The 27,111-nt window shown below is 35.7% G+C and overlaps 1 protein-coding gene across 13 annotated transcripts in view; it reads right to left on the reverse strand.

The window, feature by feature from the left end:
- Positions 1-27,111, reverse strand: part of LOC107554545 (calcium/calmodulin-dependent protein kinase type II subunit beta) — a 96,001-nt gene that overhangs the window by 65,060 nt on the left and 3,830 nt on the right. For 9 of the 13 annotated variants that reach the window (XM_016237098.1, XM_016237095.1, XM_016237093.1 and 6 more), the window contains exons 2-5: positions 23,159-23,253; positions 11,815-11,874; positions 11,510-11,564; positions 10,090-10,155 (exon numbers count right to left, since the gene is read on the reverse strand). In XM_016237098.1, coding sequence (XP_016092584.1) covers positions 10,090-10,155; positions 11,510-11,564; positions 11,815-11,874; positions 23,159-23,253 — 276 coding nt within the window. Of the gene's footprint in view, positions 1-7,608; positions 7,682-10,089; positions 10,156-11,509; positions 11,565-11,814; positions 11,875-23,158; positions 23,254-27,111 lie in introns of all 13 variants that reach the window. The other 4 variants (XM_016237097.1, XM_016237099.1, XM_016237088.1 and 1 more) reach the window with 1 other exon arrangement.

Here is a 27,111-nt window from a genome sequence, read left to right on the forward strand (position 1 = left end):
TGCAGGCACTTGTAGCAAATGTAGCACTGCCAGTTGTCGTTGGAGATTCTTAGTCCTCCTTTCCGTTCTTTCAATCGCTTTACGTATACGTCGACTTTCCATGTCCATTATTGTGAAACCCACGAAACACAACAAAAACACCAATCCGATCACAGCGTCCTCCATCCTCCTGTTGTTAATGTTGTTCTTCTTTGTTTCTGTTGAACACTGCGCACAAATGACGTTGTTGTCGACCGGCTTACGTCACTTCCTAGTACACACTCTCGGTGCGAATGCAACCCTTTAAATGGTACTGGGAAATAGTTTGCGCAAAATCGTCCCAGTACTTTAGTACTGTACATTTAGTTCTAGAACTAATTATGGAGAACAGCGATAGATGGACGGACGCTGAAATGCAGGCACTTGTAGCAAATGTAGCACTGCCAGTTGTCGTTGGAGATTCTTAGTCCTCCTTTCCGTTCTTTCAATCGCTTTACGTATACGTCGACTTTCCATGTCCATTATTGTGAAACCCACGAAACACAACAAAAACACCAATCCGATCACAGCGTCCTCCATCCTCCTGTTGTTAATGTTGTTCTTCTTTGTTTCTGTTGAACACTGCGCACAAATGACGTTGTTGTCGACCGGCTTACGTCACTTCCTAGTACACACTCTCGGTGCGAATGCAACCCTTTAAATGGTACTGGGAAATAGTTTGCGCAAAATCGTCCCAGTACTTTAGTACTGTACATTTAGTTCTAGAACTAAAGCGGTGCGAAAGGGCCTATACATACATACATATATATATATATACAGTGGGTATGGAAAATTTTTCTTACATTTTTCACTCTGTTATATTGCAGCCATTTGCTAAAATCATTTAAGTAATTTTTTTTTCCTCATTAATGTACACACACCACCCCATATTGACAGAAAAACACAGAATTGTTGACATTTTTGCAGATTTATTAAAAAAGAAAAACTGAAATATCACATGGTCCTAAGTATTCAGACCCTTTGCTCAGTATTTAGTAGAAGCACCCTTTGGATCTAATACAGCCATGAGTCTTTTTGGGAAAGATGCAACAAGTTTTTCACACCTGGACTTGGGGATCCTCTGCCATTCCTCCTTGCAGATCCTCCCCAGTTCTGTCAGGTTGGATGGTAAACGTTAGTGGACAGCCATTTTTAGGTCTCTCCAGAGATGCTCAATTGGGTTTAAGTCAGAGCTCTGGCTGGGCCATTCAAGAACAGTCACAGAGTTGTTGTGAAGCCACTCCTTCGTTATTTTAGCTGTGTGCTTAGAGTCATTGTCTTGTTGGAAGGTAAACCTTCGGCCCAGTCTGAGGTCCTGAGCACTCTGAAGAAGGTTTTCGTCCAGGATATCCCTGTACTTGGCCGCATTCATCTTTCCCTCAATTGCAACCAGTCGTCCTGTCCCTGCAGCTGAAAAACACCCCCACAGCATGATGCTGCCACCACCATGCTTCACTGTTGGGACTGTATTGGACAGGTGATGAGCAGTGCCTGGTTTTCTCCACACATACCGCTTAGAATTAAGGCCAAAAAGTTATATCTTGGTCTCACCATCTTGGAGTCCTTCAGGTGTTTTTTAGCAAACTCCATGCAGGCTTTCATGTGTCTTGCACTGAGGAGAGGCTTCCGTCGGGCCACTCTGCCATAAAGCCCCGACTGGTGGAGGGCTGCAGTGATGGTTGACTTTCTACAACTTTCTCCCATCTCCCAACTGCATCTCTGGAGCTCAGCCACAGTGATCTTTGGGTTCTTCTTTACCTCTCTCACCAAGGCTCTTCCCCCCCGATAGCTCAGTTTGGCCGGACGGCCAGCTCTAGGAAGGGTTCTGAACGTCCCAAACGTCTTCCATTTAAGGAATGGAGGCCACTGTGCTCTTGGGAACCTTAAGTGCAGCAGAAAATTTTTGTATCCTTGTCCAGATCTGTGCCTTGCCACAATTCTGTCTCTGAGCTCTTCAGGCAGTTCCTTTGACCTCATGATTCTCATTTGCTCTGACATGCACTGTGAGCTGTAAGGTCTTATATAGACAGATGTGTGGCTTTCCTAATCAAGTCCAATCAGTATAATCAAACACAGCTAGACTCAAATGAAGGTGTAGAACCATCTCAAGGATGATCAGAAGAAATGGACAGCACCCGAGTTAAATATATGAGTGTCACAGCAAAGGGTCTGAATACTTAGGACCATGTGATATTTCAGTTTTTCTTTTTTAATAAATCTGCAAAAATGTCAACAATTCTGTGTTTTTCTGTCAATATGGGGTGCTGTGTGTACATTATATATATATATATATATGTGTGTGTGTGTGTGTGTGTGTGTGCACGTGTGTAGATAACATGCATTAGCATGTTCTTAGCATGATTCAACACATTGCTAACATTCTTTTTAACATGTTGCTAATATGTTTCTAACATTTTGTAAATATGATTTAGCATGCTCCCAAAATGTAGTAACACTATGTTAATGTGAATTAACATGTTGCTAACATGATTTAGCTAGTTCCTAGTATGATTTGACACAATTACAAGCATCTTTAGGCATGTTTCTAATGTTAATTGGAATGTTTTAACACTATGCCAACATATATTAACATTTGAGCACGTTTAACACAAATTAGCTTGTTCTTAGCATGTTGTAACACTATGCTAACATACATTAGCATGTTCTAACATGTTAATGGCTAGCATGAATTAGGATGTTGCCAACATGTTTCCAACCAGTTTAATGTTAAACTAGCCTGTTTTAACAGCAAACTTACATGTAACTTCTAACTATCTACCTATCTATCAAAAAAAAATGAAAAAGAGGAAAAAAGTCCTTATATTTTCCTTGCAAACACTAGAGCAAGTGTGATTTTCAGACAGGTTCAAATACCAAATATCAAATATTTATTATGGAATTTTAGGAAAATAACCTGAGACAAAGTTGGTTAAATGAAATAAATGAGAACTCAATTAAGCCTTCTAAACAATGGCCACGTACACACTGCAGCTAAATTCAGTTCACCTTTTAGTTCTTAATCCTGGTCAGTAATTTACAGACGTGACAACCGCATTCAACAACCAAATTAACTCCTAAACAATTCCAGTAGTAACAACCACATTACAGAAATTTGGGAATGACTTACTTCTTGACTCAGTGTTGCCAGATCTTGCTATAAAAAAAACAGCAAATAAGAACAAGCTACATAAGCAACTTAAATGCAAACATGTTATTGTGGAAATAGGCCACATGCCAAAATATAACAACCTGCACCTTCCTACTTTATTAACTTTATAAAACGGTATGCTTTATGAGTCGAGCCCAAACAACAAGCCAAAAGATGCTTAAGCGTTGCTTATAATAACTGGACATGGCAACCCTTCAAGAGTGTGCACTGCAAAGCAACCTTCCAGATATTACTTCCAAATATTTATGTAATATTACTTTGTTTAAAAATTGCAGATATTGCGAGGCGGAAAATGTTTCTATGGTCACCATGGTGTCAATCATCTGTAATTTAGGCGATTCACTTCTGTATATAAATGCGGTGTCACTCCTGAAACTTAACAGTATGTACACAGCCAATAAAAGTGCAACTGGCTACTTTTTCTCCGCTATTAAATCGAGAGGACAGACCTATCAAATGCATCAACAGCAGTTCATACGACCTGAGCAACCTCCCATTTTATCATGATTCCCCCTTCAAAGAGCATGGAGGTCTGGCTGACGTGTGGCCAAACAGAGCAGATACAGTCAGCAGCTTTATTTGAGCTTTTGAATCAAGACCGCAATGAGCTGCGAGACTCTGAAAGAGCCCTTCACTCAAGTGACTATTAAACAAAACAGCAGCACTTTGTCATCCTCAATGCGAGGCTTGACTGAAACAACGCATTACACGCACCCGAGAATTACCCAATTGCAAAGATAAATGACACTGTTTTGAAACAACAGAGAGGAAGAAAGACAGCGAGACAAGAAACAGAGAGAGCAGAACACACAGAGGGTGAGGAGATACTCTCAGTGCATCAAGAGCAGTTTGGCTATTTTCACAATAGAGCGTCTGGTGCCGACCCGAGTTCATCTGACCACACAATTTGGCTGGTTTGGTCAATGGGGCACAACTGGGTGTGCCTCACATGCCCTGAAAAGTGAAGCTGCGGGCTCTTTGATCGCCCCCTGGTGGCTGGCTGCAGTACAGGTCATAAACCCCACCCTCTCCATGTTAACGACTTGAGGGGACTTGAGTCAAAATAAAAAAAAATAAACTACACTTCTAATACAATTTTCCTAAAGATGGTTTTAGTCATTTAATGTAGTTATCATCACGCTAATATATGTTCAATTGTTAATTTTTGTGATAAGTTTGATTTTAGCTAGTAATTTAAACGGGGCGTGTCGTTATGGTTGATTGGGTCTGCAGGAGTTTGATACCACCTCACGACACTACTGCGCAGACTCTGGCTCCAAATTACGTCATTTACTCAAGATGGAAGCGGCCATACTGAGATGCTTTGGCTTCACTTTTCTATAGTGAAAGGAATAGGAGACGCGTCGTCCATCTTTTTTTACGGTCTATGGGCACAACCCTAAAATATACCTTATCTACCCTGAAAGGGTGCCTATTAGTAACTTAAATGGACAGTTCACCCAAAAATTTGACTTCTGTCATTCTAAACCTGCCTTTCTTTCATCTGTGGAAAGTAAAAGAAGATATTTTGATAGTGGGTTGGTTATTGTTAACCTAAAATATTACCATTTTCTGTAATTGAAGCTGAAATAAAATATAATTAAATTGAGAGCAAATAGATTTTGAGCCCGCAAGTCTCAATATGAACTCAAACACCAAATTCTGGCATGACCAAATTATCTGATTTATGCTATTAATATTAATTTTATAGCTCTATACTCTTACTGGTATTTTAGGAGAACAACCTGAGGCAAAGTTGATGGCTAAATAAAATAAATGAGAAGTCTCTTGAGCAAAGTCAAAAGAGCACCCACTGACTATTTTTCCTCTGTCAGCAAGTCGAAAGCTGAACGAAATAAAATATTCAGCAGGCTGAAATTAAATATAAATATTAAATGAAACTTGGCAATTAACTGAAATGAATAAGTTGAAGCAAAATTACAAAAACTAAAACTTAAATGGAAATGAATTAAATCTATATTATAACAAAAATAAATAGAATACAATAAATAAATAAATAAAATAATAAAAATTACGAAAATCACAAAAATTACTAAAACTTAAGCTAAAATGAAAATGAAAACTGAACAAACAAAAATAAAAGCTAATTTAAAATATTATAAATACTATAATTGTATATAAATAATACTAAAATATCTCTGGTTTGGGGCAAAACAATAACAGCTCCCACTGACTTTCACTATTTTATGAACAATAATAAAAAGACACATTTTTCAAAAAGTCAGTCATGCAGGTTTGGAAACCCATGAAAGTGGGTAAATAAAGACAGACATCATTATTTTTGGGTGAACTATTCTTTTGAAGTTGCTAATTACTTCCTTTAGGTGAAAGCAATGAAGTCTAATTTGAGGCATAGTAATAAAATGTCTTTCTTTTTTGCCACTAGGTTGAAATTGCATCTTCATAATGTTACGATGAAACACTGTAAATCAGAGCCAAACAACACGTAAAAACTGACCTTTGGAAGAATTCAGACCAAGCTACTTGCATGCTTCTCATCTCTTGCAATTCATCCACAATGCCCTGTGCACTTTAAGATTTAGCAGTAAAACTAAAGCAAAAAAAAACAAAAAAACATGTTTTCAATTTTAGGTCTTCTCCTAAACTGTTTTCTAGCTGGTAAAAATTTATTTTTTTGCTAGTGTTCACAATAGCACTCGCATTACCCCTGTAAAGCCTGATATGTGTTATAATAATTTGAAAAAATGCACATATATACAGTGGTGTGAAAAAGTGTTGGCCCCCTTCCAGATTTCTTATTTTTTTTCATGTTTGTCACACTTTAATGTTTCAGATCATCAAACTAATTTAAATATTACACAAAGATAATGCAAGTAAATACAAAATGCAGTTTTTAACCACCTCTGAATGACTCAAGAAAAATTAAATTAAGGTCTTGGAGTGGCCAAATCAAAGTCCGGACTTAAATCCGATTGAGATGCTTAAACAGTCCATTCATGCTCGAAAACCCTCCAATGTGGCTGAATTAAAACAATTCTGCAAAGAAGAGTGGGCCAAAATTCCTCCACAGCGATGTGAAAGACTCATTGCCAGTTATCGCAAACACTTGATTGCAGTTGTTGCTGCAAAGCGTGGCACAACCAGTTATTAGATTTAGGGGGCAATTACTTTTTCACATAGGGCCAGGCAGGTTTGGACAGCTTTTTTCCCTTAATAAAATAAAATCATTTAAAAACTGCATTTTGTATTTACTTTCATTATCTTTGTGTAATATTAAAATTTGTTTGATGATCTGAATCTTTTAAGTGTGACAAATATGCAAAAACAGGAAGGGGGCCAACACTTTTTCACACCACTGTATATATATATTTTTAAACAAAATCTAAAAAGTAAAAAAAATTAATTCTAAAAAGTTTGCATGCGTGACCCTGGACCACAAAACCAGTCATGAGGGTCAATATGTACACATTACCTGAAAGCTGAATTAATAAGCTTTCCATTGATGTATGGTTTGTTAGGATAGGCCGAGATACAACTATTTGAAAATCTGGAATCTGAGGGTGCAAAAAATATTGAGAAAATCGCCTTTAAAGTTGTCCAAATTAAGTTCTTACCAATGCATATTACTAATCAAAAATTAAGTTTTGATATATTTACAGTAGGAAATTTACAAAATATTTTCATGGAACATGATCTATACTTAATATCCTAATGAATTTTGACATAAAAGAAAAATTTATTTTGACCCATACAATGTATTTTTGGCTATTGCTACAAATATACCCCAGCGACTTAAGACTGCTTTTGTGGTCCAGGGTCACATGCGTGTTTTTTATTGAGTATCATATTTTATACATAAAGCTTTTATGGCACAAATAGTTTGATATAGTGAAAAAATGGAGGGAAAAAGCAGAAAAAACAACTCAGTTTTATTCAGAGGGCCCAACTGAGCAAAAAATATGAAATATGGTGCAGTTGCTGATATTTATATGTCCTGATGAAACTCTGATAGCTTGTAATGTAAACCAATGAGATCTTTGTAACAGTATAGCAGATACTTACATAAAATGCATATAAATATCAGTTGTCACTCTATATCTCCCAATAATATCTCTTAGTAAGATGATATTTAAATACTTAGTTTAGATCCTGTTAATAATTTAAAGGCCTTAGAAATTGGGTCTCGAATATGATACAGTAGGCTTTATAGGGTTAAGTATGCAAATCCTCTGCCAATTGTAGCCAAATAACGTAAAGTGAAAAGAAACCTGCAGGGAATCGAACTCGGGGTTCAGACCAAACAACCAAACCGAGTGTGAAAACAGCCATCGAATGCAGAAACACACCAAAATCCCAGACGTGCCGTTCACGTGCCACACATGGGCGGTCCGAAACAGGCAAGAGTCACATGACACATGCAGTGCACGTCCCATACTGACCTTCAGGTCCCTGTGCACTTTGTCATGATGGTGAATGTGACTGACACTCTCTAGAATCTGATGGATACAATGACTGCAAAGACAAGCGAGAGAGGAGAGGACAGAAGGGAAAGAAACAGAAAAAGGAAGGATGAGAGAGGCGTGACGGAGGAGGTGAGTTAGTCACGGGGAGATGGGACCGGGAAAGGAACAACACAGATAAGAGAGACTGTTTGATAAGAGGGTGATGAAATGAGACGAGTGATAACGGTGAAAGCCCTGATGTTACACCACGCAGAACAATAGCAGCGCAGCCGGGCGGGACGCATCATTTCCTGTGAGGGCACTGCCGATGACACGTGGGATGGAGAAATGGAGGGAAGGGTGGATGAAAATGATCCGTGTTTGTCTGGGTGTTTGAGAGAGAGTACGGCTGCTTTCTGAGATGCAATCGGTATTTTTAACACGCATATCTAATACAGAATCAATACTAAAGATGGCCTGCTGAGTCTGACCCGGAAACAGTGTGAGAGCGTTTAGGGCCAGCTGGGACAAAAGTCACTTGTACAGTACCATTCAGACCAGTGCTACTGAAAATCTTACTCATGTAAACTAGGGATGCACGATATATCGGCCACCATATCGGTATCGGCCCATATCGGCTCATTTTTTCTGTTATCGGTATCGGCCTGATAAGAAAATTTGGCCGATATCTTAAAGCCGATAAATAATGCATTATTTCCTTCAGAGACACTTCAGATGCGCGCTGTTCGTTTGCAGCCTTTTGTGCAATTGTACGTTGTAATATTGTGTTTATTTGATGTATATCTGATGTATCTCATATAGAATGCGTTTGGTAAAGTTAAAAGAGCGCTTCAGTTTACCAGTGATCATCTTTAGCTCAGCGCAATCCCTAATGTAAACGTTTGGTTTTGTCATGTAATCTCCACTTTTGTTGCCAATTCAGGTTTTAGAGAGGTTTACAAATGCCAAAAATGACAAAAAAATGTTTCAGAAGAATTAGTAAGAAAGTATTGATAATTACAAACCTATCAGTCATGTGCTCATGAATTAATTGGTTACATTACAACTGAATATTTCCAGCTTGTTGCAAGTTTTCATTTTGCAAAAAAAGAAAAACTTTATTATTATTCACATTCAAATACTGATAATTTTGTAAATATGTTTTATATAAAATGTATTCATTATTTGACATCAATAAGTGTTTTATCTTTAATATAAAAAAATAAAATACAATATATTAGTTTGGGGTCAGTAATTTTTTGTTTAAAAAAAAGTTAATATTAATAAATCAGCTAGAATGAATTAAATTGAATATTCTGATTTCAAATAAATTATATATGTATGTATATATATATATATATATATATATATATATATGTAGCATGGCATATATCAGCATTGCATCACAGAAACAAATTACATTTTAAAATATATTCAAATAGAAAACTTTTAATTTGTAAAAATATTTCAAAATGTTTCTATTTTTACTGTATTTTTACATAAGAGACTTCAATCATTCTTACTCACTCCAAACTTTTTAACAGTAGTGTATATATTTATCTAAATTCATTTCAAATAAAAATTGCTATAATTAAACTTTTTTTTTATTTCATTGTTGAGCCCTGAATCATGTTCCCTAAAGCAATTGATCAGACTTGTAAACAATTAAATGGCAGAGACTTTTTTTTTACTTAGGCAATCACCTAGCAACAGCATAGTAATGTGAAGAAAACAGTAATTTTCTTCAGAAAGTGTGAACATCTAGTTTCTACTGCTATGGAAACAGATCGAGCTCAAAAAAAGCGAGTGTGCGGGTTTGTGAATGTGAGCTGACACCATAATTATGCGTGTTAATTAGAGGCCTACTTTCAGCCATCGCTCTAGTGGAGGCAGGTGGAGGGTCTGCGGCCCTCGGGAACGGATACATTTCACCGTCCTGACGGCATTGTGACACGTTTCTACCCACGAATATGGCTGATGAGCTCATGGATTCCAGTAGTGTCAGCGCTCGCCAGTTCTTGTGTTTCCTCCCTCGTTCTGTTCCTCGCTGTATCTCTCACTCCCACATACGTACCCACACAGTCAAATTGATTAAAGCTTTTCTCCTGAGGGCCACTGCAGTGTGTGTGTGTGTCTGTGAGAGGATCTGATGCAGAGAGGAAAACAGGAATAGATGGAAGGGAAAAAAAGAAGCCGGTGGGAAAAGCGGAGGAAAGGGAACTGCAGAGGTAGAGAGCTGCCGCCCACGCTTGCCGTCTCAAACGTTTAACAAGCCTCTGAAACAAAACCCATCACTCGTATGATGTGGACAACACTATCACTCACATGTTATACTAGAATATGTGCAAAACACACACGTTTATCTGGTTAAAATGCATGTGAAAGAGAAGAAAGAAGTGTGGATGGGGAGGATGGAGGGGAAATGGCATGGGGAGGAAATGGACAGGACAACAGGAGGAAATGGAGACGCTGTTTTACCTGGCGTCAGCTTCACTGTAATATTCTCTGGCTACAATGTCTTCAAACAGCTCTCCGCCCGTAACACTGCAGAGAGAAGATACAGGGACCACGGTCACCATATTCAACTGTGATTATTCAACTTCAGTTTGGTGCTTTACTCTGGCACACTGTGCATTCATATTGCAAAAGCATTTGCAGCATGGCATGGAAGAAAAGAAAAAGTAAAATAAAAGGTCAAATAAGAATGCAAACAACACAAAAATAAATGAATTAAAATAAGGAAATATTAAATGAAATAGTATTTTTTAAATAAATTTACTACTGATAATATTATTAAAATACACTAATACTAAATAAATACATTAATTATAATAAAAGAATTAACATTTTTTTATTAAATATTTTTGGACTCAAACAAATATTATTAAATAAAATAAAAAATATTAATCAAATAAATGAAAAATCTGTTAAATTAAATGTTTTAGATTACATAAACTAATAATAAAAATAGGAATAAAACTAACAATAAAAAGCTAATGAATAAATGGTAATAAATATACTGCAATTTTAATATAAATTCAAATATTACATATAAAAAATATTAAATAAAATATGAATCAATGTAAAACTAATAAATCTAATAATATAATAATAAAAAATATAATTAAATGAATAATCAAATAAATCTTAACATTTTACATTTTAATACAAATAATAAAATAAAAAAAATAAAATACAAATACAAATCAAGGAAGTAGCAATTTAACCAAAAGGAATAAATTAAAGGTGATTTGTGTTATTCAGTACTTTTTGTGTTTTCTACAATTACTAGCATAAGAAAAATACTTTATCCTGTGCTAGGTTAGGTCTCGTTTGGTTGACTCCCCTGAAGTGAAAACAGCATGAGAACAGATTGACACAGCAACACTGGCTCAACCAATGGCTCAGTCCTTAATTATACTGCAGAGATCACATACTTCACTTCGCAAGCATATTAAAGTGCAAATGTATCAAAAGTATCAAATAATGTATCAAGAAAAGAATAAATAAATAAAGCAGCATTTATTAAACAAGCACAATTAAGGAAGATAAACTAAAGACAGCGTGGCTGTGCATGACAGGAAAAATAAGCGCGCGCGAGAGAGAGAGAGAGAGAGAGAGAGCAGTATGGATGGGGGAATCCTCTAGAAGAGAGAACACTGGGGGTTCGGGGGGAAACCCCTGCTGCAGGATTTCTCTTTGGCTGGGCAGCCCGCCTCTGTTGCTATGGAAACTGGCTCTCCAGCGAGCAGGAGAGAGAGAGAGAGAGAGAGAGAGAGCGAGAGATGAAGAGAGACGCGAGGGGAAGGTAGAGTGAGTGGGCGTCTGTTGAAGCACACTGAGCAAAAACAAAGCAGAGAGAGAGATATTATACGCCATATTATATGGAAGCACTTACAGGTCAAATAAGAGGTAATGGAAGCCTTCTTCTGATATACTGTCATGGAGCCGCACTGCATTAAATAGAAAGAGAGTCATAATATCATGACATACTCACATTTCTTACATTCACTCAAACAGCAGCACAATTCGAAGAGCGGTTTCATGGGCTGAAATCAACAGGGATGCTTTCTATATTAATGCCCCTCGAGATGCTTTCAGCTCATTTAAACCACCTGCGTCCTGAATGATGGATTTCACACTGATTTCATCATGAACGGAGAAGTTCGGGTTTATTTGTGAAGCTGACTTTAATGGACTCACCGATATTGGAATGCTTGAGCAGACGGCAGATACGGGCTTCCCGTTCCAGCTTCTGGTGATCTGGGAAAAGATTTGGGTCCGTGTTAAGCGTCATGTAACGAAGAAATTGCAGATGGAGTAATTAAATGTTAAAAAGCATTTTTTAACCAATTAATAGGTCAAGGTCAAGTTTATTTATATAGCACCTTAAAAGCAATGAGTGCTGACCAAGGTGTTGCACAGCCAAAACATCAGAAATATAAACTTACAAAAGCATTAAGACAATATACAATTTTAAATCATTAAATATTACAATAAGTAATGCAAAACATAACCAAACAAAAGAAATTAGGGATGCACGATATATCGGCCACCATATCGGTATCGGCCGATAAATGCTCATTTTTTCTGTTATCGGTATCGGCAAGAAATAAACCGAAACAAAACAAAAAAATATTTTCAAGTTAAGCAAAAGCCTGAGAAGAAAGATGAAAAGATGGATAAAGGCAAAGAGTTCCAGAGTGTAGGACCAAGAACTGAAAAAGCTCTGTTCCCTTTAGATTTTAAATGAGATTTTGGGACAATCAATAACTTCTGAGAAGACGATCTAAGTGTTCTCACAGGAGAATAGAAATGGAGAAGAATGTAAATTGGGGCAAGACCATGAAGTGCTTTAAATACAAAAACTAAAACCTTAAAATCAACTCTGAATTTAACAGGTAACCAGTGAAGTGAAACTAACACAGGGATAAGTAACACTCTTTTTTGTCCCTGTCAAAAAGTGAGCAGCAGCATTCTGTACCAATTGTAAACGTGATAGTGAAGACTGGTTAATTCCAGCGTAAAGAGCATTACAGTAATCAAGCCTGGTTGAAATTCATGCATGAATAACAACCTCTAAATCATTAAAACTGAGAAAACTTTTCAGCTTGCAAAGCCCCTTCCTTAAGCTGCAAAAAACTGGCTCTGACTACAGAGTTAATTTGTTTGTCAAATTTCAATTCAGGATCAAAAATAACTCCAAGATTTTTTACCTTTTCACGGATGTTTTCTTCAAAAGGGCCCAGAGTAGGTTTTAAATTAAGTAAAAGGTGAGAAGGGCCAAACAATATAACGTCAGTCTTTTTTTGATTCAACTGTAGGAAATTATTTTCCATCCAATTCTTGATGTCCTCTAAACAAGCCAGCAAAGAGGACACTGAATCACAACCTGATTTTAGAGGAAAATAAAGCTGAGTGTCATCTGCATAAATGTGGTATGAAACTTTATGAGACTCAAAACGAAGAGGGAGCAAATACAGGGAGAATAAAATTGGACCCAAAATAGAGCCCTGGGGTACGCCACAAGTGATGGGAACCGAGCTTCATGAAAATTCACCAATTTCCACCAAAAAACTCCTATTTGTGAGATACGATGCAAACCAGTCTAATGCAGTACCACAAATGCCAACCTCAAGATTTAATAGTTTGCACAAATCATTTGTGGGATTTCATGAACTTTGAGGAAGTTTAGTTACTATGAAACCATGTTAGCCCTTTCAGTTTCACATGAACTTTAGTTAACCACAAGTTAAGAAACCAACATATGCCAGATTGACAAGTATTTCAGAGATATTACCATTAAATAAAACCAAAACCATACAAAATCTAATAAACAATAAAATATTTAAAAACTATTTCAGCAATTTGCAAAGGCAACATTTCTTATTTTCATTTAGTACTCAAAGTACTAAAATTACTCAAACTAAATGCTATAACTAAAACCAAAACTAATTAATAAAAACTATACAGACCATTAAAAACTTTTTAAAAAAATAATAAAAAACACACAACAAAATTACTAAACCTTTCAAATTAAAATCAAACAGACAATATAAAAATAAAATCTAATCTAATATATTACCAAAAACTACAACAGTATATCAATAATACTAAAATAACACTGCAGTAGATTCAGACTGTTAGAAACTCACGCTGATGCAAATATACCACACTGAAATGTCTGACAGAAAAACATGAAATAGTAAGTTGGCACTGTTTTATGCACAGGGGTTTGGTCCGATCGTGACAATTGATTTTCATCATTATTTTATCCCACCCACATATCCTTCTTTCATCAGCAGAAAAGTCGTTTCAGAGGTGGAGAAAGCCATTTCAGTAAGAAGAAAGATTATGAAAACGAATGAATTGTGCACAATATTTATAAAGACAGTAAATGGGGTCAAGTTAGCATTTACATTGTAAAAAGTGACATTAAAAGTGTTGTATTTGAAAGAAGTCTCACCAAAGCTACATTTAATTGTTCAAAAACTACAGTAATTAATAGTAAAATTATGAAATATTACAATTTATAATAATTGTTTTCTATTTGAATATATGTTCAAATGTAATTTATTCCTGTGATGCAAAGCTGAATTTTCAGCATCATTACTCCAGTCTTCAGTGTCACATGATCCTTCAGAAATCATTAGAATATGCTGATTTGAGCTCAAGAAACATTTATTATTATTATCAATGTGGAAAACAGTTGTGCTGCTTCACATTTTTTGTGGAAACGGTGTACATTTTTTTCAGGATCCTTTGATGAATAGAAAATTTATTACGTTCAAAGAATTTATTTGCAATAGATTTTTATAACATTATAAATGCCTTTAATGTCACTTTTGAACAATTTAATACATCCTTGCTGAACTGAAGTATTTCTTTCTTTAAAAAAAAAAAACTAATACATAAATCTTGCTTTTATGCCTTTTGTTCATAGATGGATTGTTCAAAAATGACACCACTATCTTGAAAACAGCTTGCATTTAAGTTGTCTTCACAGGATGGGATGTATAATGTTTGTGTTTAAAAATAGAAAAGGCTTGTGCTATTTGTTTTTCCATCCAGTCAAACAGTTGCTGCTCAACTCACACTGTTCTCAGATCAGATCTAGTTAAAAGTGCACATTTAAAGCGGTTTGCACATCACTTCAAACACAGCGACAAATGTCAGACTCAGCATCACGCAGACCACACAATCTACTGTAAACCACACGGCCAACCGGCGGCTGGAGATCAAGCAACCTCTAACTGTCTACTAGAGACAGACGTGCGCAACCGAGAGGCCTGGACTGCTTCAGCACACCCCACAGAGGAAGCCTGCTGTCTGCATGAGTCATACGGGAAAGATCAATGTGGAAAACAGTTGTGCTGCTTCACATTTTTTGTGGAAACGGTGTACATTTTTTTCAGGATCCTTTGATGAATAGAAAATGTATTACGTTCAAAGAATTTATTTGCAATAGATTTTTATAACATTATAAATGCCTTTAATGTCACTTTTGAACAATTTAATACATCCTTGCTGAACTGAAGTATTTCTTTCTTTAAAAAAAAAACTAATACATAAATCTTGCTTTTATGCCTTTTGTTCATAGATGGATTGTTCAAAAATGACACCACTATCTTGAAAACAGCTTGCATTTAAGTTGTCTTCACAGGATGGGATGTATAATGTTTGTGTTTAAAAATAGAAAAAGCTTGTGCTATTTGTTTTTCCATCCAGTCAAACAGTTGCTGCTCAACTCTGTTCTCAGATCAGATCTAGTTAAAAGTGCACATTTAAAGTGGTTTGCACATCACTTCAAACACAGCGACAAATGTCAGACTCAGCATCACGCAGACCACACAATCTACTGTAAACCACACGGCCAACCGGCGGCTGGAGATCACGCAACCTCTAACTGTCTACTAGAGACAGACGTGCGCAGCCGAGAGGCCTGGACTGCTTCAGCACACCCCACAGAGGAAGCCTGCTGTCTGCATGAGTCATACGGGAAAGAGGCCGCAGATCGTCTTCAGTGCTTCATGATACAGAGCCCTGATAAAACACACACGGCTGGCTGTCCATCATCCCAGCATCATTAAGTGTTCCCAAATGGACTAGTATGGATCGCGGCTATCGTCTGATTGATGATGTTTAACAGTCACATTTTCTTTTGATCTATTATAAAAACACATTACCTCTGAGTTGCAAATAGAATTTGCATCAAAACCCAATTCTATGATAGAGGGTGTAAAATGGAAATGAAATTCAATTAGGAGTGTTTTGGGTGTAAAAACACCATTCAAAAGTTTGGAGGTTGGGAAGATTTTTTAATAATTTTTTAACTGAAGCTGCATTTATATGATCAAAAATACAGTAAAAATAGTTGTATTGTGCAGGGTTATTATCATTACCTAAATTAACCTAACCTTTTTTGTTATATGAAATAAAATATAAAAAAGTAAAATAAAATAAATAAATAAATTCAACTAGTTGTGAAAGAATAACTTAATTTTCTTTTAAGTTAGTTTGAAGTACTAAAATATACTTTTTTTTACAATAAATAAAAAGACATTTGAAAAAAATAATAACAATTACCAAAACAAACTAAATTACTAAACCTATAACTAAAATTAAAATAAATCAAAATATTAATCAAACTTTAATTGTATATGAACTGTACTAAAATAACCGATAGAGGGTGTAAAATGGAAATTAAATTCAATTAGGAGTGTTTTGGGTGTAAAAACCCCATTCAAAAGTTTGGAGGTTGGGAAGATTTTTTAATCATTTTTTAACTGAAGCTGCATTTATATGATCAAAAATACAGTAAAAATAGTTGTATTGTGCAGGGTTATTATCATTACCTAAATTAACCTAACCTTTTTTGTTATATGAAATAAAATATAAAAAAGTAAAATAAAATAAATAAATAAATTCAACTAGTTGTGAAAGAATAACTTAATTTTCTTTTAAGTTAGTTTGAAGTACTAAAATATACTTTTTTTTTACAATAAATAAAAAGACATTTGAAAAAAATAATAACAATTACCAAAACAAACTAAATTACTAAACCTATAACTAAAATAAAATAATTAAATAAATAAAATAAATTAAAATAAATCAAAATATTAATCAAACTTTAATTGTATATGAACTGTACTAAAATAACAAAATATTATTTCAGTTTAAAAGAACAATTTTCTATTTATATTTCAAAACGTAATTTATTCCCGTGATCAAAGTTGAATTTTCAGCATCATTACTCCAGTCTTCAGTGTCACATGATCCGTCAGAAATCATTCTAATTAGTGGTCGACCGATATGGGTTTTTTGACAGCCGATACCGATGCCGATATCTTGGAAAGCAGGGTGGCCGATGGCCGATATATTTTAATTCATATTTAAGATATTTGAAATCATTTGAAAATGGATTGAAAAATAAACGTGTAAAATAAACATACTTATACTTTAGAAGATAAAGTATTTTTCACAAATGAATAAATATTTAATAAAAATATAATTAAAAAGGAAGTAAACACTGTAACCAACAGGGCACTCAGTATTCTGGGAAGTTTGTGTGCATTGGGAATCATATTTTTTCAAATAAAGCCAAGGTAACACTCATTTTATATACAGCACACAGTGAAAATAACATGAATATGACAGTGGGCAAATGCATAAAGCGCAGCATAATTTTAAATCAGTCACGAGTTTAAAGTTTGTCGATCGCGCATCTCCAGTGAAGCTGAACTCTCCTCCTGTCCGTATTCAATTTGCCTGGACCGACCGTCACAGAACACGTGATCATGCAGGTCACATGCACACTTCACAAGATCTCAACTAGATTCGACTAAGTCTGCAAGTGTGCGCTCAGGCGCTGCCGCAGCCGTTCTCGGTGCCGTCAAAATAAAAGTCCCGCCTCGAACACATTGGCCAAACAGAAAAACTTATCGGCCGATGCCGATATTTGAAAAATGGCAGACCACTAATTCTAATATGCTGATTTGCTGCTCGAGAAACATTTATTATTATTACCAATGTTGTGCTGCTTCATATTTTTGTAGAAACTGTAATAATTATTTGTTTTCGGGATTTTTTTAATGAACAAAGTTAAAAAGAACAGCATTTGTCTGAAATGGAAATCTTTTATAACATTATAAATTAAATTAACATTTTGAGTGCTAGTATACAAGTACATAAAAAATGCATGATATCATTTAAATTGAAGGTAGTCAGTTTAGAGAGCATCATTGTGGCCTCACTGCAACCCTCCAAAACACACTCACACACACAACAGCTCGTGAATTTGTCACATGGAGCAGTGCGACTGGTGTGAAGCTGTGAGAATGCTGACACCCAAACACCACAAAACACCTCCGCAGCAAAGAACATCAGACCCTGCCGAGACTGACTACAGTAATCAAGCACACCTGTGCACATCACTCACATTACACTCATATTCTAAAATTACTGAGCATTTATATATTTCTCTGAAGTGATGATAATTAAAATGATAATTAGTCAAAAACACTCTACTGTCTAACTTTTTTTTTTTTAATTAAACGGATGTTTTACAATTCATAAGTACGGAGCCCAGGAAGTCACCTGTAGGAGAAAAAAAAAAACTATCCGTGGCGACGGTTTTGCAATCCGTCCCCTCAGTTTATTAACCATACTCACAAATTCTTAAACGGTTCCCTCGGTTTAACAAATCGTGCCCACGGATTAATATACTGTACTCATGAATTTCCAATCCATGCGCTCAGATTTTGTAAACCGTACCTTCGGTTTTTGAATCCGTACCCACAAATTCATAATCCGTGCGCACGCTTTCGCAATGCGTTCCCTCGGGTTTGTAAACTCGTGGATTTGTGGCCCCGCCCCGGGTGACCACGATGCGGGATGCATAGTATTGTGTTTATTAAACATTATTTTTCTATGAGACCATGATCCGCACTCACAAAATAGTCTTATTTTTAGCGTTTATTTTATATTAATCACCAATAGGATAAAACACCTCCGCCTGTGGTTTATAGCCTAAAATAAACGCTAAAAAGAAGAATAGAACATTTCCTGAATTTTCTAAAAAAATAAAACGATAGAGTTTCGAGAGAAAAAGGTAAAAAGCAATACAAAACCAATAGCCTAATGTACCGGTTATGTTGTCATTCCTTTGCTCTCTAACTGAATGCAATGTTATAATAGGCCGAAATATTTAATAATAACTTTAACAGTGAAGCATGCATCTAACTCTGGGTGAAAAGCTTAGTATAATAAAATCACCTACATAAGTCTGTGAATGAATGAATGAAATATGTTAAGAATGAATAGTACACAAACACAGCTGCAAAACTGTAAAAGGTTATTTAAAAATAAAGCATTCATGAATTATTTTATGACAAACATTTTACTGTCTTAAGTGCACTCATTTATTTAGCCTATAAATTAAAATAATAATAATAATAATAGCTATTATTATTATTATTATTTTAATTTATAGGCTAAATAAATGAGTGCACTTAAGACAGTAATATACAATATGATTGTTAACATGTAGGCTACCTAGGAGCTTGCTGCATGAATCCGTGAGTACAGTTTACAAACCCGAGGGAACGGATTGCAAAACCGTCGCCACGGATTGTTTTTTTTTTCTCCTACAGGTGACTTCCCGGGCTCCGTACATAAGGGTTGCACAACTTGGGGGGGAAAAAATGAATTGCATTTTTTTTCCAAAGAATAAATTTTGTGATTGCAGTTTTGCACAATTTTGGCATTAAAGGCATTATGTAACACTTTATCTATAAAATATAATAATAATCATTATAACAATAATTATTATTATTATTAGATTATTGAAAATACAGTAAAATAAAAAATAGATTTTACAGTAAAACTGTAAACTTACAGTACTGAAATGTCATTGCAGTCTTAAGTTTATTCATTTTCAAACATTATACTATTTTATTTTGTCAGAAAAATAAGAAATATTACTTTTTGTAATATTTTACTGATGAATAAAGATGTTTTATGAAAAAAATATTTTATTTTGCAGCAAAACTGTAAAATTATAATACTAAAATTGATTTTTCTCTTCAAGCTTTTATTTCCGTAGAAAAATTTAAATTGTTACTATTGTAATACTTTACTGTATTACAGTAAATGCTGACCTCATACGTCATGCTCCCGGAACTGCTTCTGTGTACAACTGTTGGCGCAAGCTACATTAAAGTGATTATTACGTTTTGAATATGGATATTTTTCTTACAAAAACGCATCGATTCACTACAGGAGGTCTTTGTTCACCCCCCGGAGCCGTGTGAGACACTTTTTTAAAAATGGATGGGCGCTTTTTATTTAACTTCTTTTTGGACTGATGCATGCAACGCCCGCTGAGTGGCATTAAACATCTTGAAAGATCAAAGACAATTTTTAATATAACTCCGATTGGATTCGTCTGAAAGAAGAAAGTCATATACACCTAGGATGGCTCTGGGGTGAGTAAAACACAGCCTAATTTTCATTTTTGGGTGAACTAACCCTTTAAACTATCAAGCTTTTATTTTGTCAGAAAACAAATATTTCTAAGCTGCAAAAATAACTTGAATCAAAAACCCAATTAACTTCTAAATGTCATACAGAGGGAGTAAAATGGCACTTAACTATATTATGACTGTTTATTATTATTAACATTATCTGATAGTCATTGATATTTAGATCACAAAAACCTTTGCCCATATTGTGCGGTCAAAATTTCCTTTGATTAGCACTTTGAATAGTGCTGTCCTAAATCGGGATATTCAACCAGATAAAATACAGGCCAGGACTTAAGTTTATCTATTTGGAATTGATTCATTGTACATTTAGCAGAAGCTTTTATCCAAAGTGACAATTAATTCATCATACGTAAAGAATATATTCCAACAAAATGTCCAGAATAACTAAACACGGGCAATTTTGATGCAAACAAATTTGCCAGGAGGTAAACTAAAGATAATTGGCGTTTCACACAGAGGAAGCCACTTATTTGAGACCAACCATATGCAATAAAATGCAACTGTGCTCACGTTTGCATGGCAGGATAATAAACCTGTTAGAAACAATTACAGCTCCAACAATAACTTTTATTGCTATTTATCCCAGCACTAAGCCATTATAATTGGAAACAATCACTTAGTCGATTGCCCCGATCAACCTAGTGCTGCATGTGTGTGTGACACTTCAGGTAAATCCAGGTCAACTCCATACTGCATTGCAGGTGCTGCGATTATGCACATGAAGAATTCACAGCAAATCACAACTTCCCCAAAGCAGCTCATGAACTGTTTCAGCGCTGACACTGCCTTCACACGACACCCAAACCCTGTTTCTGTAGCAAAACCGCGATAATATGAATACACCCTGATATCTGAGTGAAAGCGGATCATCGCATGGGCGTCAGGGGACAGCGAGGTGTCAGATGTGGTCACGAGCTGAGTCAAAACAACAGCAGCAATGACAAAGCGACAATCTGAAAGTTTTCCACTTGATGCGTGGCATGGCTTTGATTCAGAAACAAAAGCCCCTGGTGTTGGAGTACTTGAAGCCGTTGTTGTGTGTTCGAGCGTGTACACGAGTCCCGGGCTCTTGGCATGTTGGCCGCACAGACACGCTGTCAGCGGCATGCCAAATGGTCAGGCTGCCTGTGATGACCTGCTGACCGTATGATTATCCCGTGTGTGGCCAATGCTTCCCAAAACACACAGACAGAGACACAACAAACTAGGCTAAGTGCTGACATCTTTATATTCTCCTAATTATTTAAAGTGGCCATATTACGCTTATTTACAAGTTCATCATTTCATTTTTGGGGTCTGCTAGAACTTGTGGTAAAGGGTTAGACCAGGGCTGTCCAAATTCGGTCCTGGAGGGCCGTGGACAGCCCTGGGTTAGACACAAAAGAAGAAATTTTAAAGAATGTTGGTAACCAAACAATTGATGGTCCCCATTGACTTCAATAGTATAGCTACCAGAAACTGTTTGGTTACCAACGTTCTTCAAAATATCGTCTTTTGTGCTCAGCACAAGAAAGAAGCTCCTACAGGTTTGGATCAACTTGAGGGTGAGTAAATGATGACAGAATTTTCAATTTAGTCAGCTGTTTGTTTGTTTGTTTTTTTAAGACCTAGTCTTGTGTCAAATGTCCTTTTTAGTTTTTATCATATTAAGTCAACCTGTCTTGTCCAAGTTTTAGTTGACAAAGTCTTAGAATTTTAGTCTAGTTTTAGTCAAATAACATTTTAGTCATGCTGCATAATGGTTAAACTGATAATCACTATTATTTTGCTCCAAATTACAACTGAATTTACAGATCAAGATTGTGAGAAATTACATCAGAATCATTGACAAAAGCAAGGTTTACTGTGGTTATTGTTAGATTTATACTTTTTTAGAATACACCACCGTTTGGGCTCAGAAAGATAAAAAAAAAAAAAGATGAAGAAATTAATACTTTTATTCAGCAAGGATGCATTAAATTGATCAAAAGTAGCATTTATAATGTTACAAAAGATTTTTATTTCAATCAAATGCCATTCTATTCATTGAAAAAGTATCATGGTTTGCACAAAAATATGAAGCCGCACAACTGTTTTCAACATTGACAATAATCAGATATGTTTCTTGAGCAGCAAATCAGCATATTAGAATGATTTCTGAAGGATCATGTGACACTGAAGACTGGAGTAATGATGCTGGAAATTCAGCTTTGCATCACAGGAATAAATGACATTTTAACAGATATTCAAATAGAAATGTTATGTTATTATTGTAATGATATTTCATAACATTACTGTTATTGTTTACTGTATTGTTGATCAAATAAATGCAGCCTTGGTGACAATCTTTCAAAACTTAAAATTGTCAAAAAAAAAGTACATTTTCTGTTCTTTTAAACTTTCTAATCATCATAGAATCCTGAAAAAGTATCATGGTTTGCACAAAAATATGAAGCAGCACAACTGTTTTCAACATTGACAATAATCAGATATGTTTCTTGAGCAGCAAATCAGCATATTAGAATGATTTCTGAAGGATCATGTGACACTGAAGACTGGAGTAATGATGCTGGAAATTCAGCTTTGCATCACAGGAATAAATGACATTTTAACAGATATTCAAATAGAAATGTTATGTTATTATTGTAATGATATTTCATAACATTACTGTTATTGTTTACTGTATTGTTGATCAAATAAATGCAGCCTTGGTGACAATCTTTCAAAACTTAAAAAATCTTACCAAACCCAAAGTTCTGAATGGTAAAAATGTAACTCCAAAAACTATGCCAATTTTATGTAAGCAAAGTATTTCATTTAATTCATTTCAAGCTGTTTGCTTGAAACAAACCCATTACTACAAGCCATTTCAGTCCACTATACATTAATATTAAGGTATGCATCAAATATCCTTAAAAGACCTGAAAATATCCACAGGTTTTTTTAGCCATATCATCTACCTCAAAGTTCAAACCAACCCCCTTTTCCCTGCCCAAAAACATTTTCCAGCAGTCATGAATTACCTCTTGCCGAGAGCTTTTTGGTGTTGATGATTTTGGCAGCATATTCTTGGCCCGTGCACAGCTTGACGCAACGTCGCACCACTGAGAAGGCCCCCCTGAAGAAACAGACAGAGAAGAAAATACACCATTGAACTAGATGTGAAACCCCAAAAAATCAGTTCAAAAATGGCTTAAAGGGACACTTGTGTCCTTTATTTGTGTTCCATGCAAGCAAATGTTTAATTTTTGGGTGAACTGTTAAGAAGAACAACTGTTATGCACATCTACCTCACACAGGTGTTTGATGCGCAAATATTCATGATATTCACATGGGAGCAAAATGTAGAACACACTCTGTCTTTCAAAAGCCTCCTTGAGTCTATTTTCAGAAAGACCTGCGTTATGAAAATCACTTGAGACAGTCATGATAATGGTCTGATGTAATTTCTTACTGGCTAAATTTAGCACACCTTGTTACAGTTACACATGTCTCAAGCAGCCGCTCCGGATACATGACTTCCCGCCCCTCACCGACAGGCTCAAATGCCCTTGGAAACACCTATGTGATGATAACACAAAAACAGACCATATGCCACCTCGTGACCTCAGGCAAATCACCTGCGCACCATTCGCTTGGCTAGCGGACTAGAAGAAACGAAGCCTGGAAGATCTTGAGCATCATTAGTTGCGGATCATCATTCAAAACATCACACAAGAGGTGTAAAGGTCAACCATACACTTTCAAAAAGTGACTCTTTGGATACAGTAGCATGACAGTGCTACATTTTAGGGCATTTTCAACATGACAAGGATTACCATGTAAATTAGTAATGAATGTTAAAATTCTAGCTAATGCCAATAAGCTTACAGGTAATCATTTAATGTTCTGACCGATAACATGGTTCAATACAGTTAACAAAAATTGAAATTGAAATTAAAAAACTGATTCAAAATATTAATACAATCTATAATAGTATCCAAATCGCAAGTGTAACACTGCCGATAACTTGTTAAAAAAACTTATATTAAAATTCCATAAAATGAAAAATAAAACACTAAAAACTAAACTCAATAACTTTAAATGCTACAAGTTAATTTAGGCATCAAAACATTAAACTATATTATAAAAAAAAATTATATACATTATAATATTTACATATTTTAATATTTAACATTTCACAGCTATTAAAGGTGGGGAAAGTGATTTCTGGTAGCCAATGTTGATATTTGAAATCACCAAAACAAACAGCCCCCTACCCCAAAAGGGTCTTGCCCCTATTTTGATAGCTCCGCCCCACATAAACGTACGCAACCCAGGCAACGATTAGTAGAGTGGCGCAGCGCGACAAAATACTACAGAACTCATAATCAGTGATGCTGTCTACACCATAGACATATATATACATACCTATGGTCTACACTGGATGCGGCACGACACGACAAATCTCCGACAGAAAACTGCTGCTGCATTCTATTCACGACATATTGACACAAATTTCAAATGATTTTCAACGGTCGCTTTGTGTCCAGTGTACTAAACAGACTTTAGCTGTTGTGGCGCAGACACGGTGTTACTCACCTATCGAGAAGACACAAAGCAACCTTGCCGTCCGATCGCAGGCCTTCCGCTCCTTCAGTTCTCTCCAGCGCTGGAAAGCTGATCCGATATTTACACGGGTCCTACTTCTTGTCTTAAGACTTCGTTTGTTCCGCAGACGTTTTCCATCCGCCATCTCTATCTATCTGTCGCTCGGCTCGGCTAATGTCCGTCCTGTGCACTGAACTCGCTCTCCTCCTCATCATGAGTAGACATGCTCCTTACTGCTGATTGGCTACAAGTTTGTTATGCTATTCGGCCCGAATCAGTTTTCTAAAACGTTTTTGAAAAATCGCCTACCCCACCTTTAAACTAAATTATTTGTGTTTTAAAGATGAATTCTTTGTGAATGCAAACTTAAACATCAAATATTGGCCTAGATATAAATATATACTGCATATAATTCAATACAATGATATTTGCATACGGTAATGATGTACCATAGTATTACCATCTGATATAATTACTGTGCCATGGTGCCATTGCAGATTGCAGTAAGGTCAGCATATGAACACATTAACATGTATAACGTAGTGGCTGACAATATATGTTTTATGATGGCTGACATGAAGCCAATATATATGAAATTGCATTGTTTAATTTAAAGATCGTAAATAACACAAGCATAACAACTGCTGCGATTAAATTGATTTAGCATAATATGTACTAATAATAATCCTTTTGGAATTTACTAAAGTAAAAGATCACAGAGCTGTTACAATAAAAGTCCCACTTGTGACATTTATCGATCAAAAAAGAAAAACTTTTCAGCCAATGCCGATAATTTAAAAAATGCCAAATATCAGCCAAGCTGATCAACTCAGTCAACCACTAATATCATGCATTATAATTAATGAAATCAATTATTGCTTGTATTTACTAAAGTAAAAGATCACAGAGCTGTTACAATAAAAGTCCCACTTGTGACATTTATAGAATCAAAAAAGAAAAACTTTTCAGCCAATGCCGATAATTAAAAAAATGCCAAATATCAGCCAAGCTGATCAACTCAGTCAACCACTAATATCATGCATTATAATTAATGAAATCAATTATTGCTTGCCAGTGTGAGGGAAACAACACGTTCAAGAAGAATGAAGAAGAAACTTCTGGACTAATAAAGCAGAAGGTCATGAGTCCGGGTGGAGGCCGAAGAGCCGTCTGTCTGTTAGCAAACGTGTGGCTTCATTAGTGCTGGAAACAGCCTGAGCTTCTCAGCGGAGACATTGAGCTGATTTACTGCCGTCGGCCTGTCAGGAAAACCGAACCGCTGAGCTGCGCAGGCTGCTGAGATGTTTAGCAGCAGCAGAAAACACGCTCACAAACCCAAAAAACCAACAACAACAACATTGTTCTGACAAGTCATAACCCTATAACTAAATTAAACCATGAAATGTTATTGAATTCATAATATAATAATATATTACATAATATAATATAATAATAACCAAGGCTGCATTTATTTATGTGATAAAAAATCCCATTAAAAACAGTATTAATGTGAAATATTATTACAATTTAAAATAACAGTTTTCTGTTATTTCAAAATATAATTTATTCCTGTGATGGCAAAGCAGCCAGACTAATCATTTTAATATGCTGATTTGGTGATCAAGAAATATTTCTTAAAAGTTTGAGGTCATTTTTTTTTCATACACTACACACAAACATATATATATATTATCTCCGTCAAGCGATCTGTGATATTTTTCAGTTCATTTGAATGGATGCGCAACGCACTTGTGTTTGTGTATTTGTCGTAAAGTAAACTCTAGTGTGAAGGCACACGACTCGCCGTCGCTTTCTCTCACACGCGCAAAGAGCAAGAGAGAGTCTTACATAACATGCAGAATTGATGCTCTACATGTAAACGATATACTTTGTTGCATTTTCCTGTAAAAATAACGGCGTTCCTTTGGAACGATAGTGCCATTTTTCTCAGATTGGGTATCGGTAAGAGAGAGCCGATCCAAATCCGAGATTTTTATATATTTTTTTCCCCCGATTGTGCGAATTATTCTGTTACTTCTGAAGCCATACGATAGCTTAATGTGAGCTACATATGAATATTTAAGTCCTTACATTAGAGTTCACACAAACTATTTTCTCCGCTGTGGCTGTCAGTCATTCATTCAGCCTTTAAACCCTGGTCGCGTTCGGTTGCAGCAGTCAGCTCGGTAAAGCTCTCTCCAAGATCATTCTGTGTTCCCATTATAATTGATTTGTAAATACATGTCTATGATTTTGCAAAAAGGACTTTATCTTCTTGCCGGAGTTTAATGTTGTTTCGTTACTTGATATCGGGTGTCTGTGAGAACAAAACACGGGCGTAGAAAATACTATAACTTGTTTTTAACGTGCACAGTAACTGAAATTT

This window comes from Sinocyclocheilus grahami, unplaced genomic scaffold (genome assembly GCF_001515645.1).
Source record: "Sinocyclocheilus grahami isolate Dianchi unplaced genomic scaffold, SAMN03320097.WGS_v1.1 scaffold505.1, whole genome shotgun sequence".
NCBI lineage: Eukaryota > Metazoa > Chordata > Actinopteri > Cypriniformes > Cyprinidae > Sinocyclocheilus > Sinocyclocheilus grahami.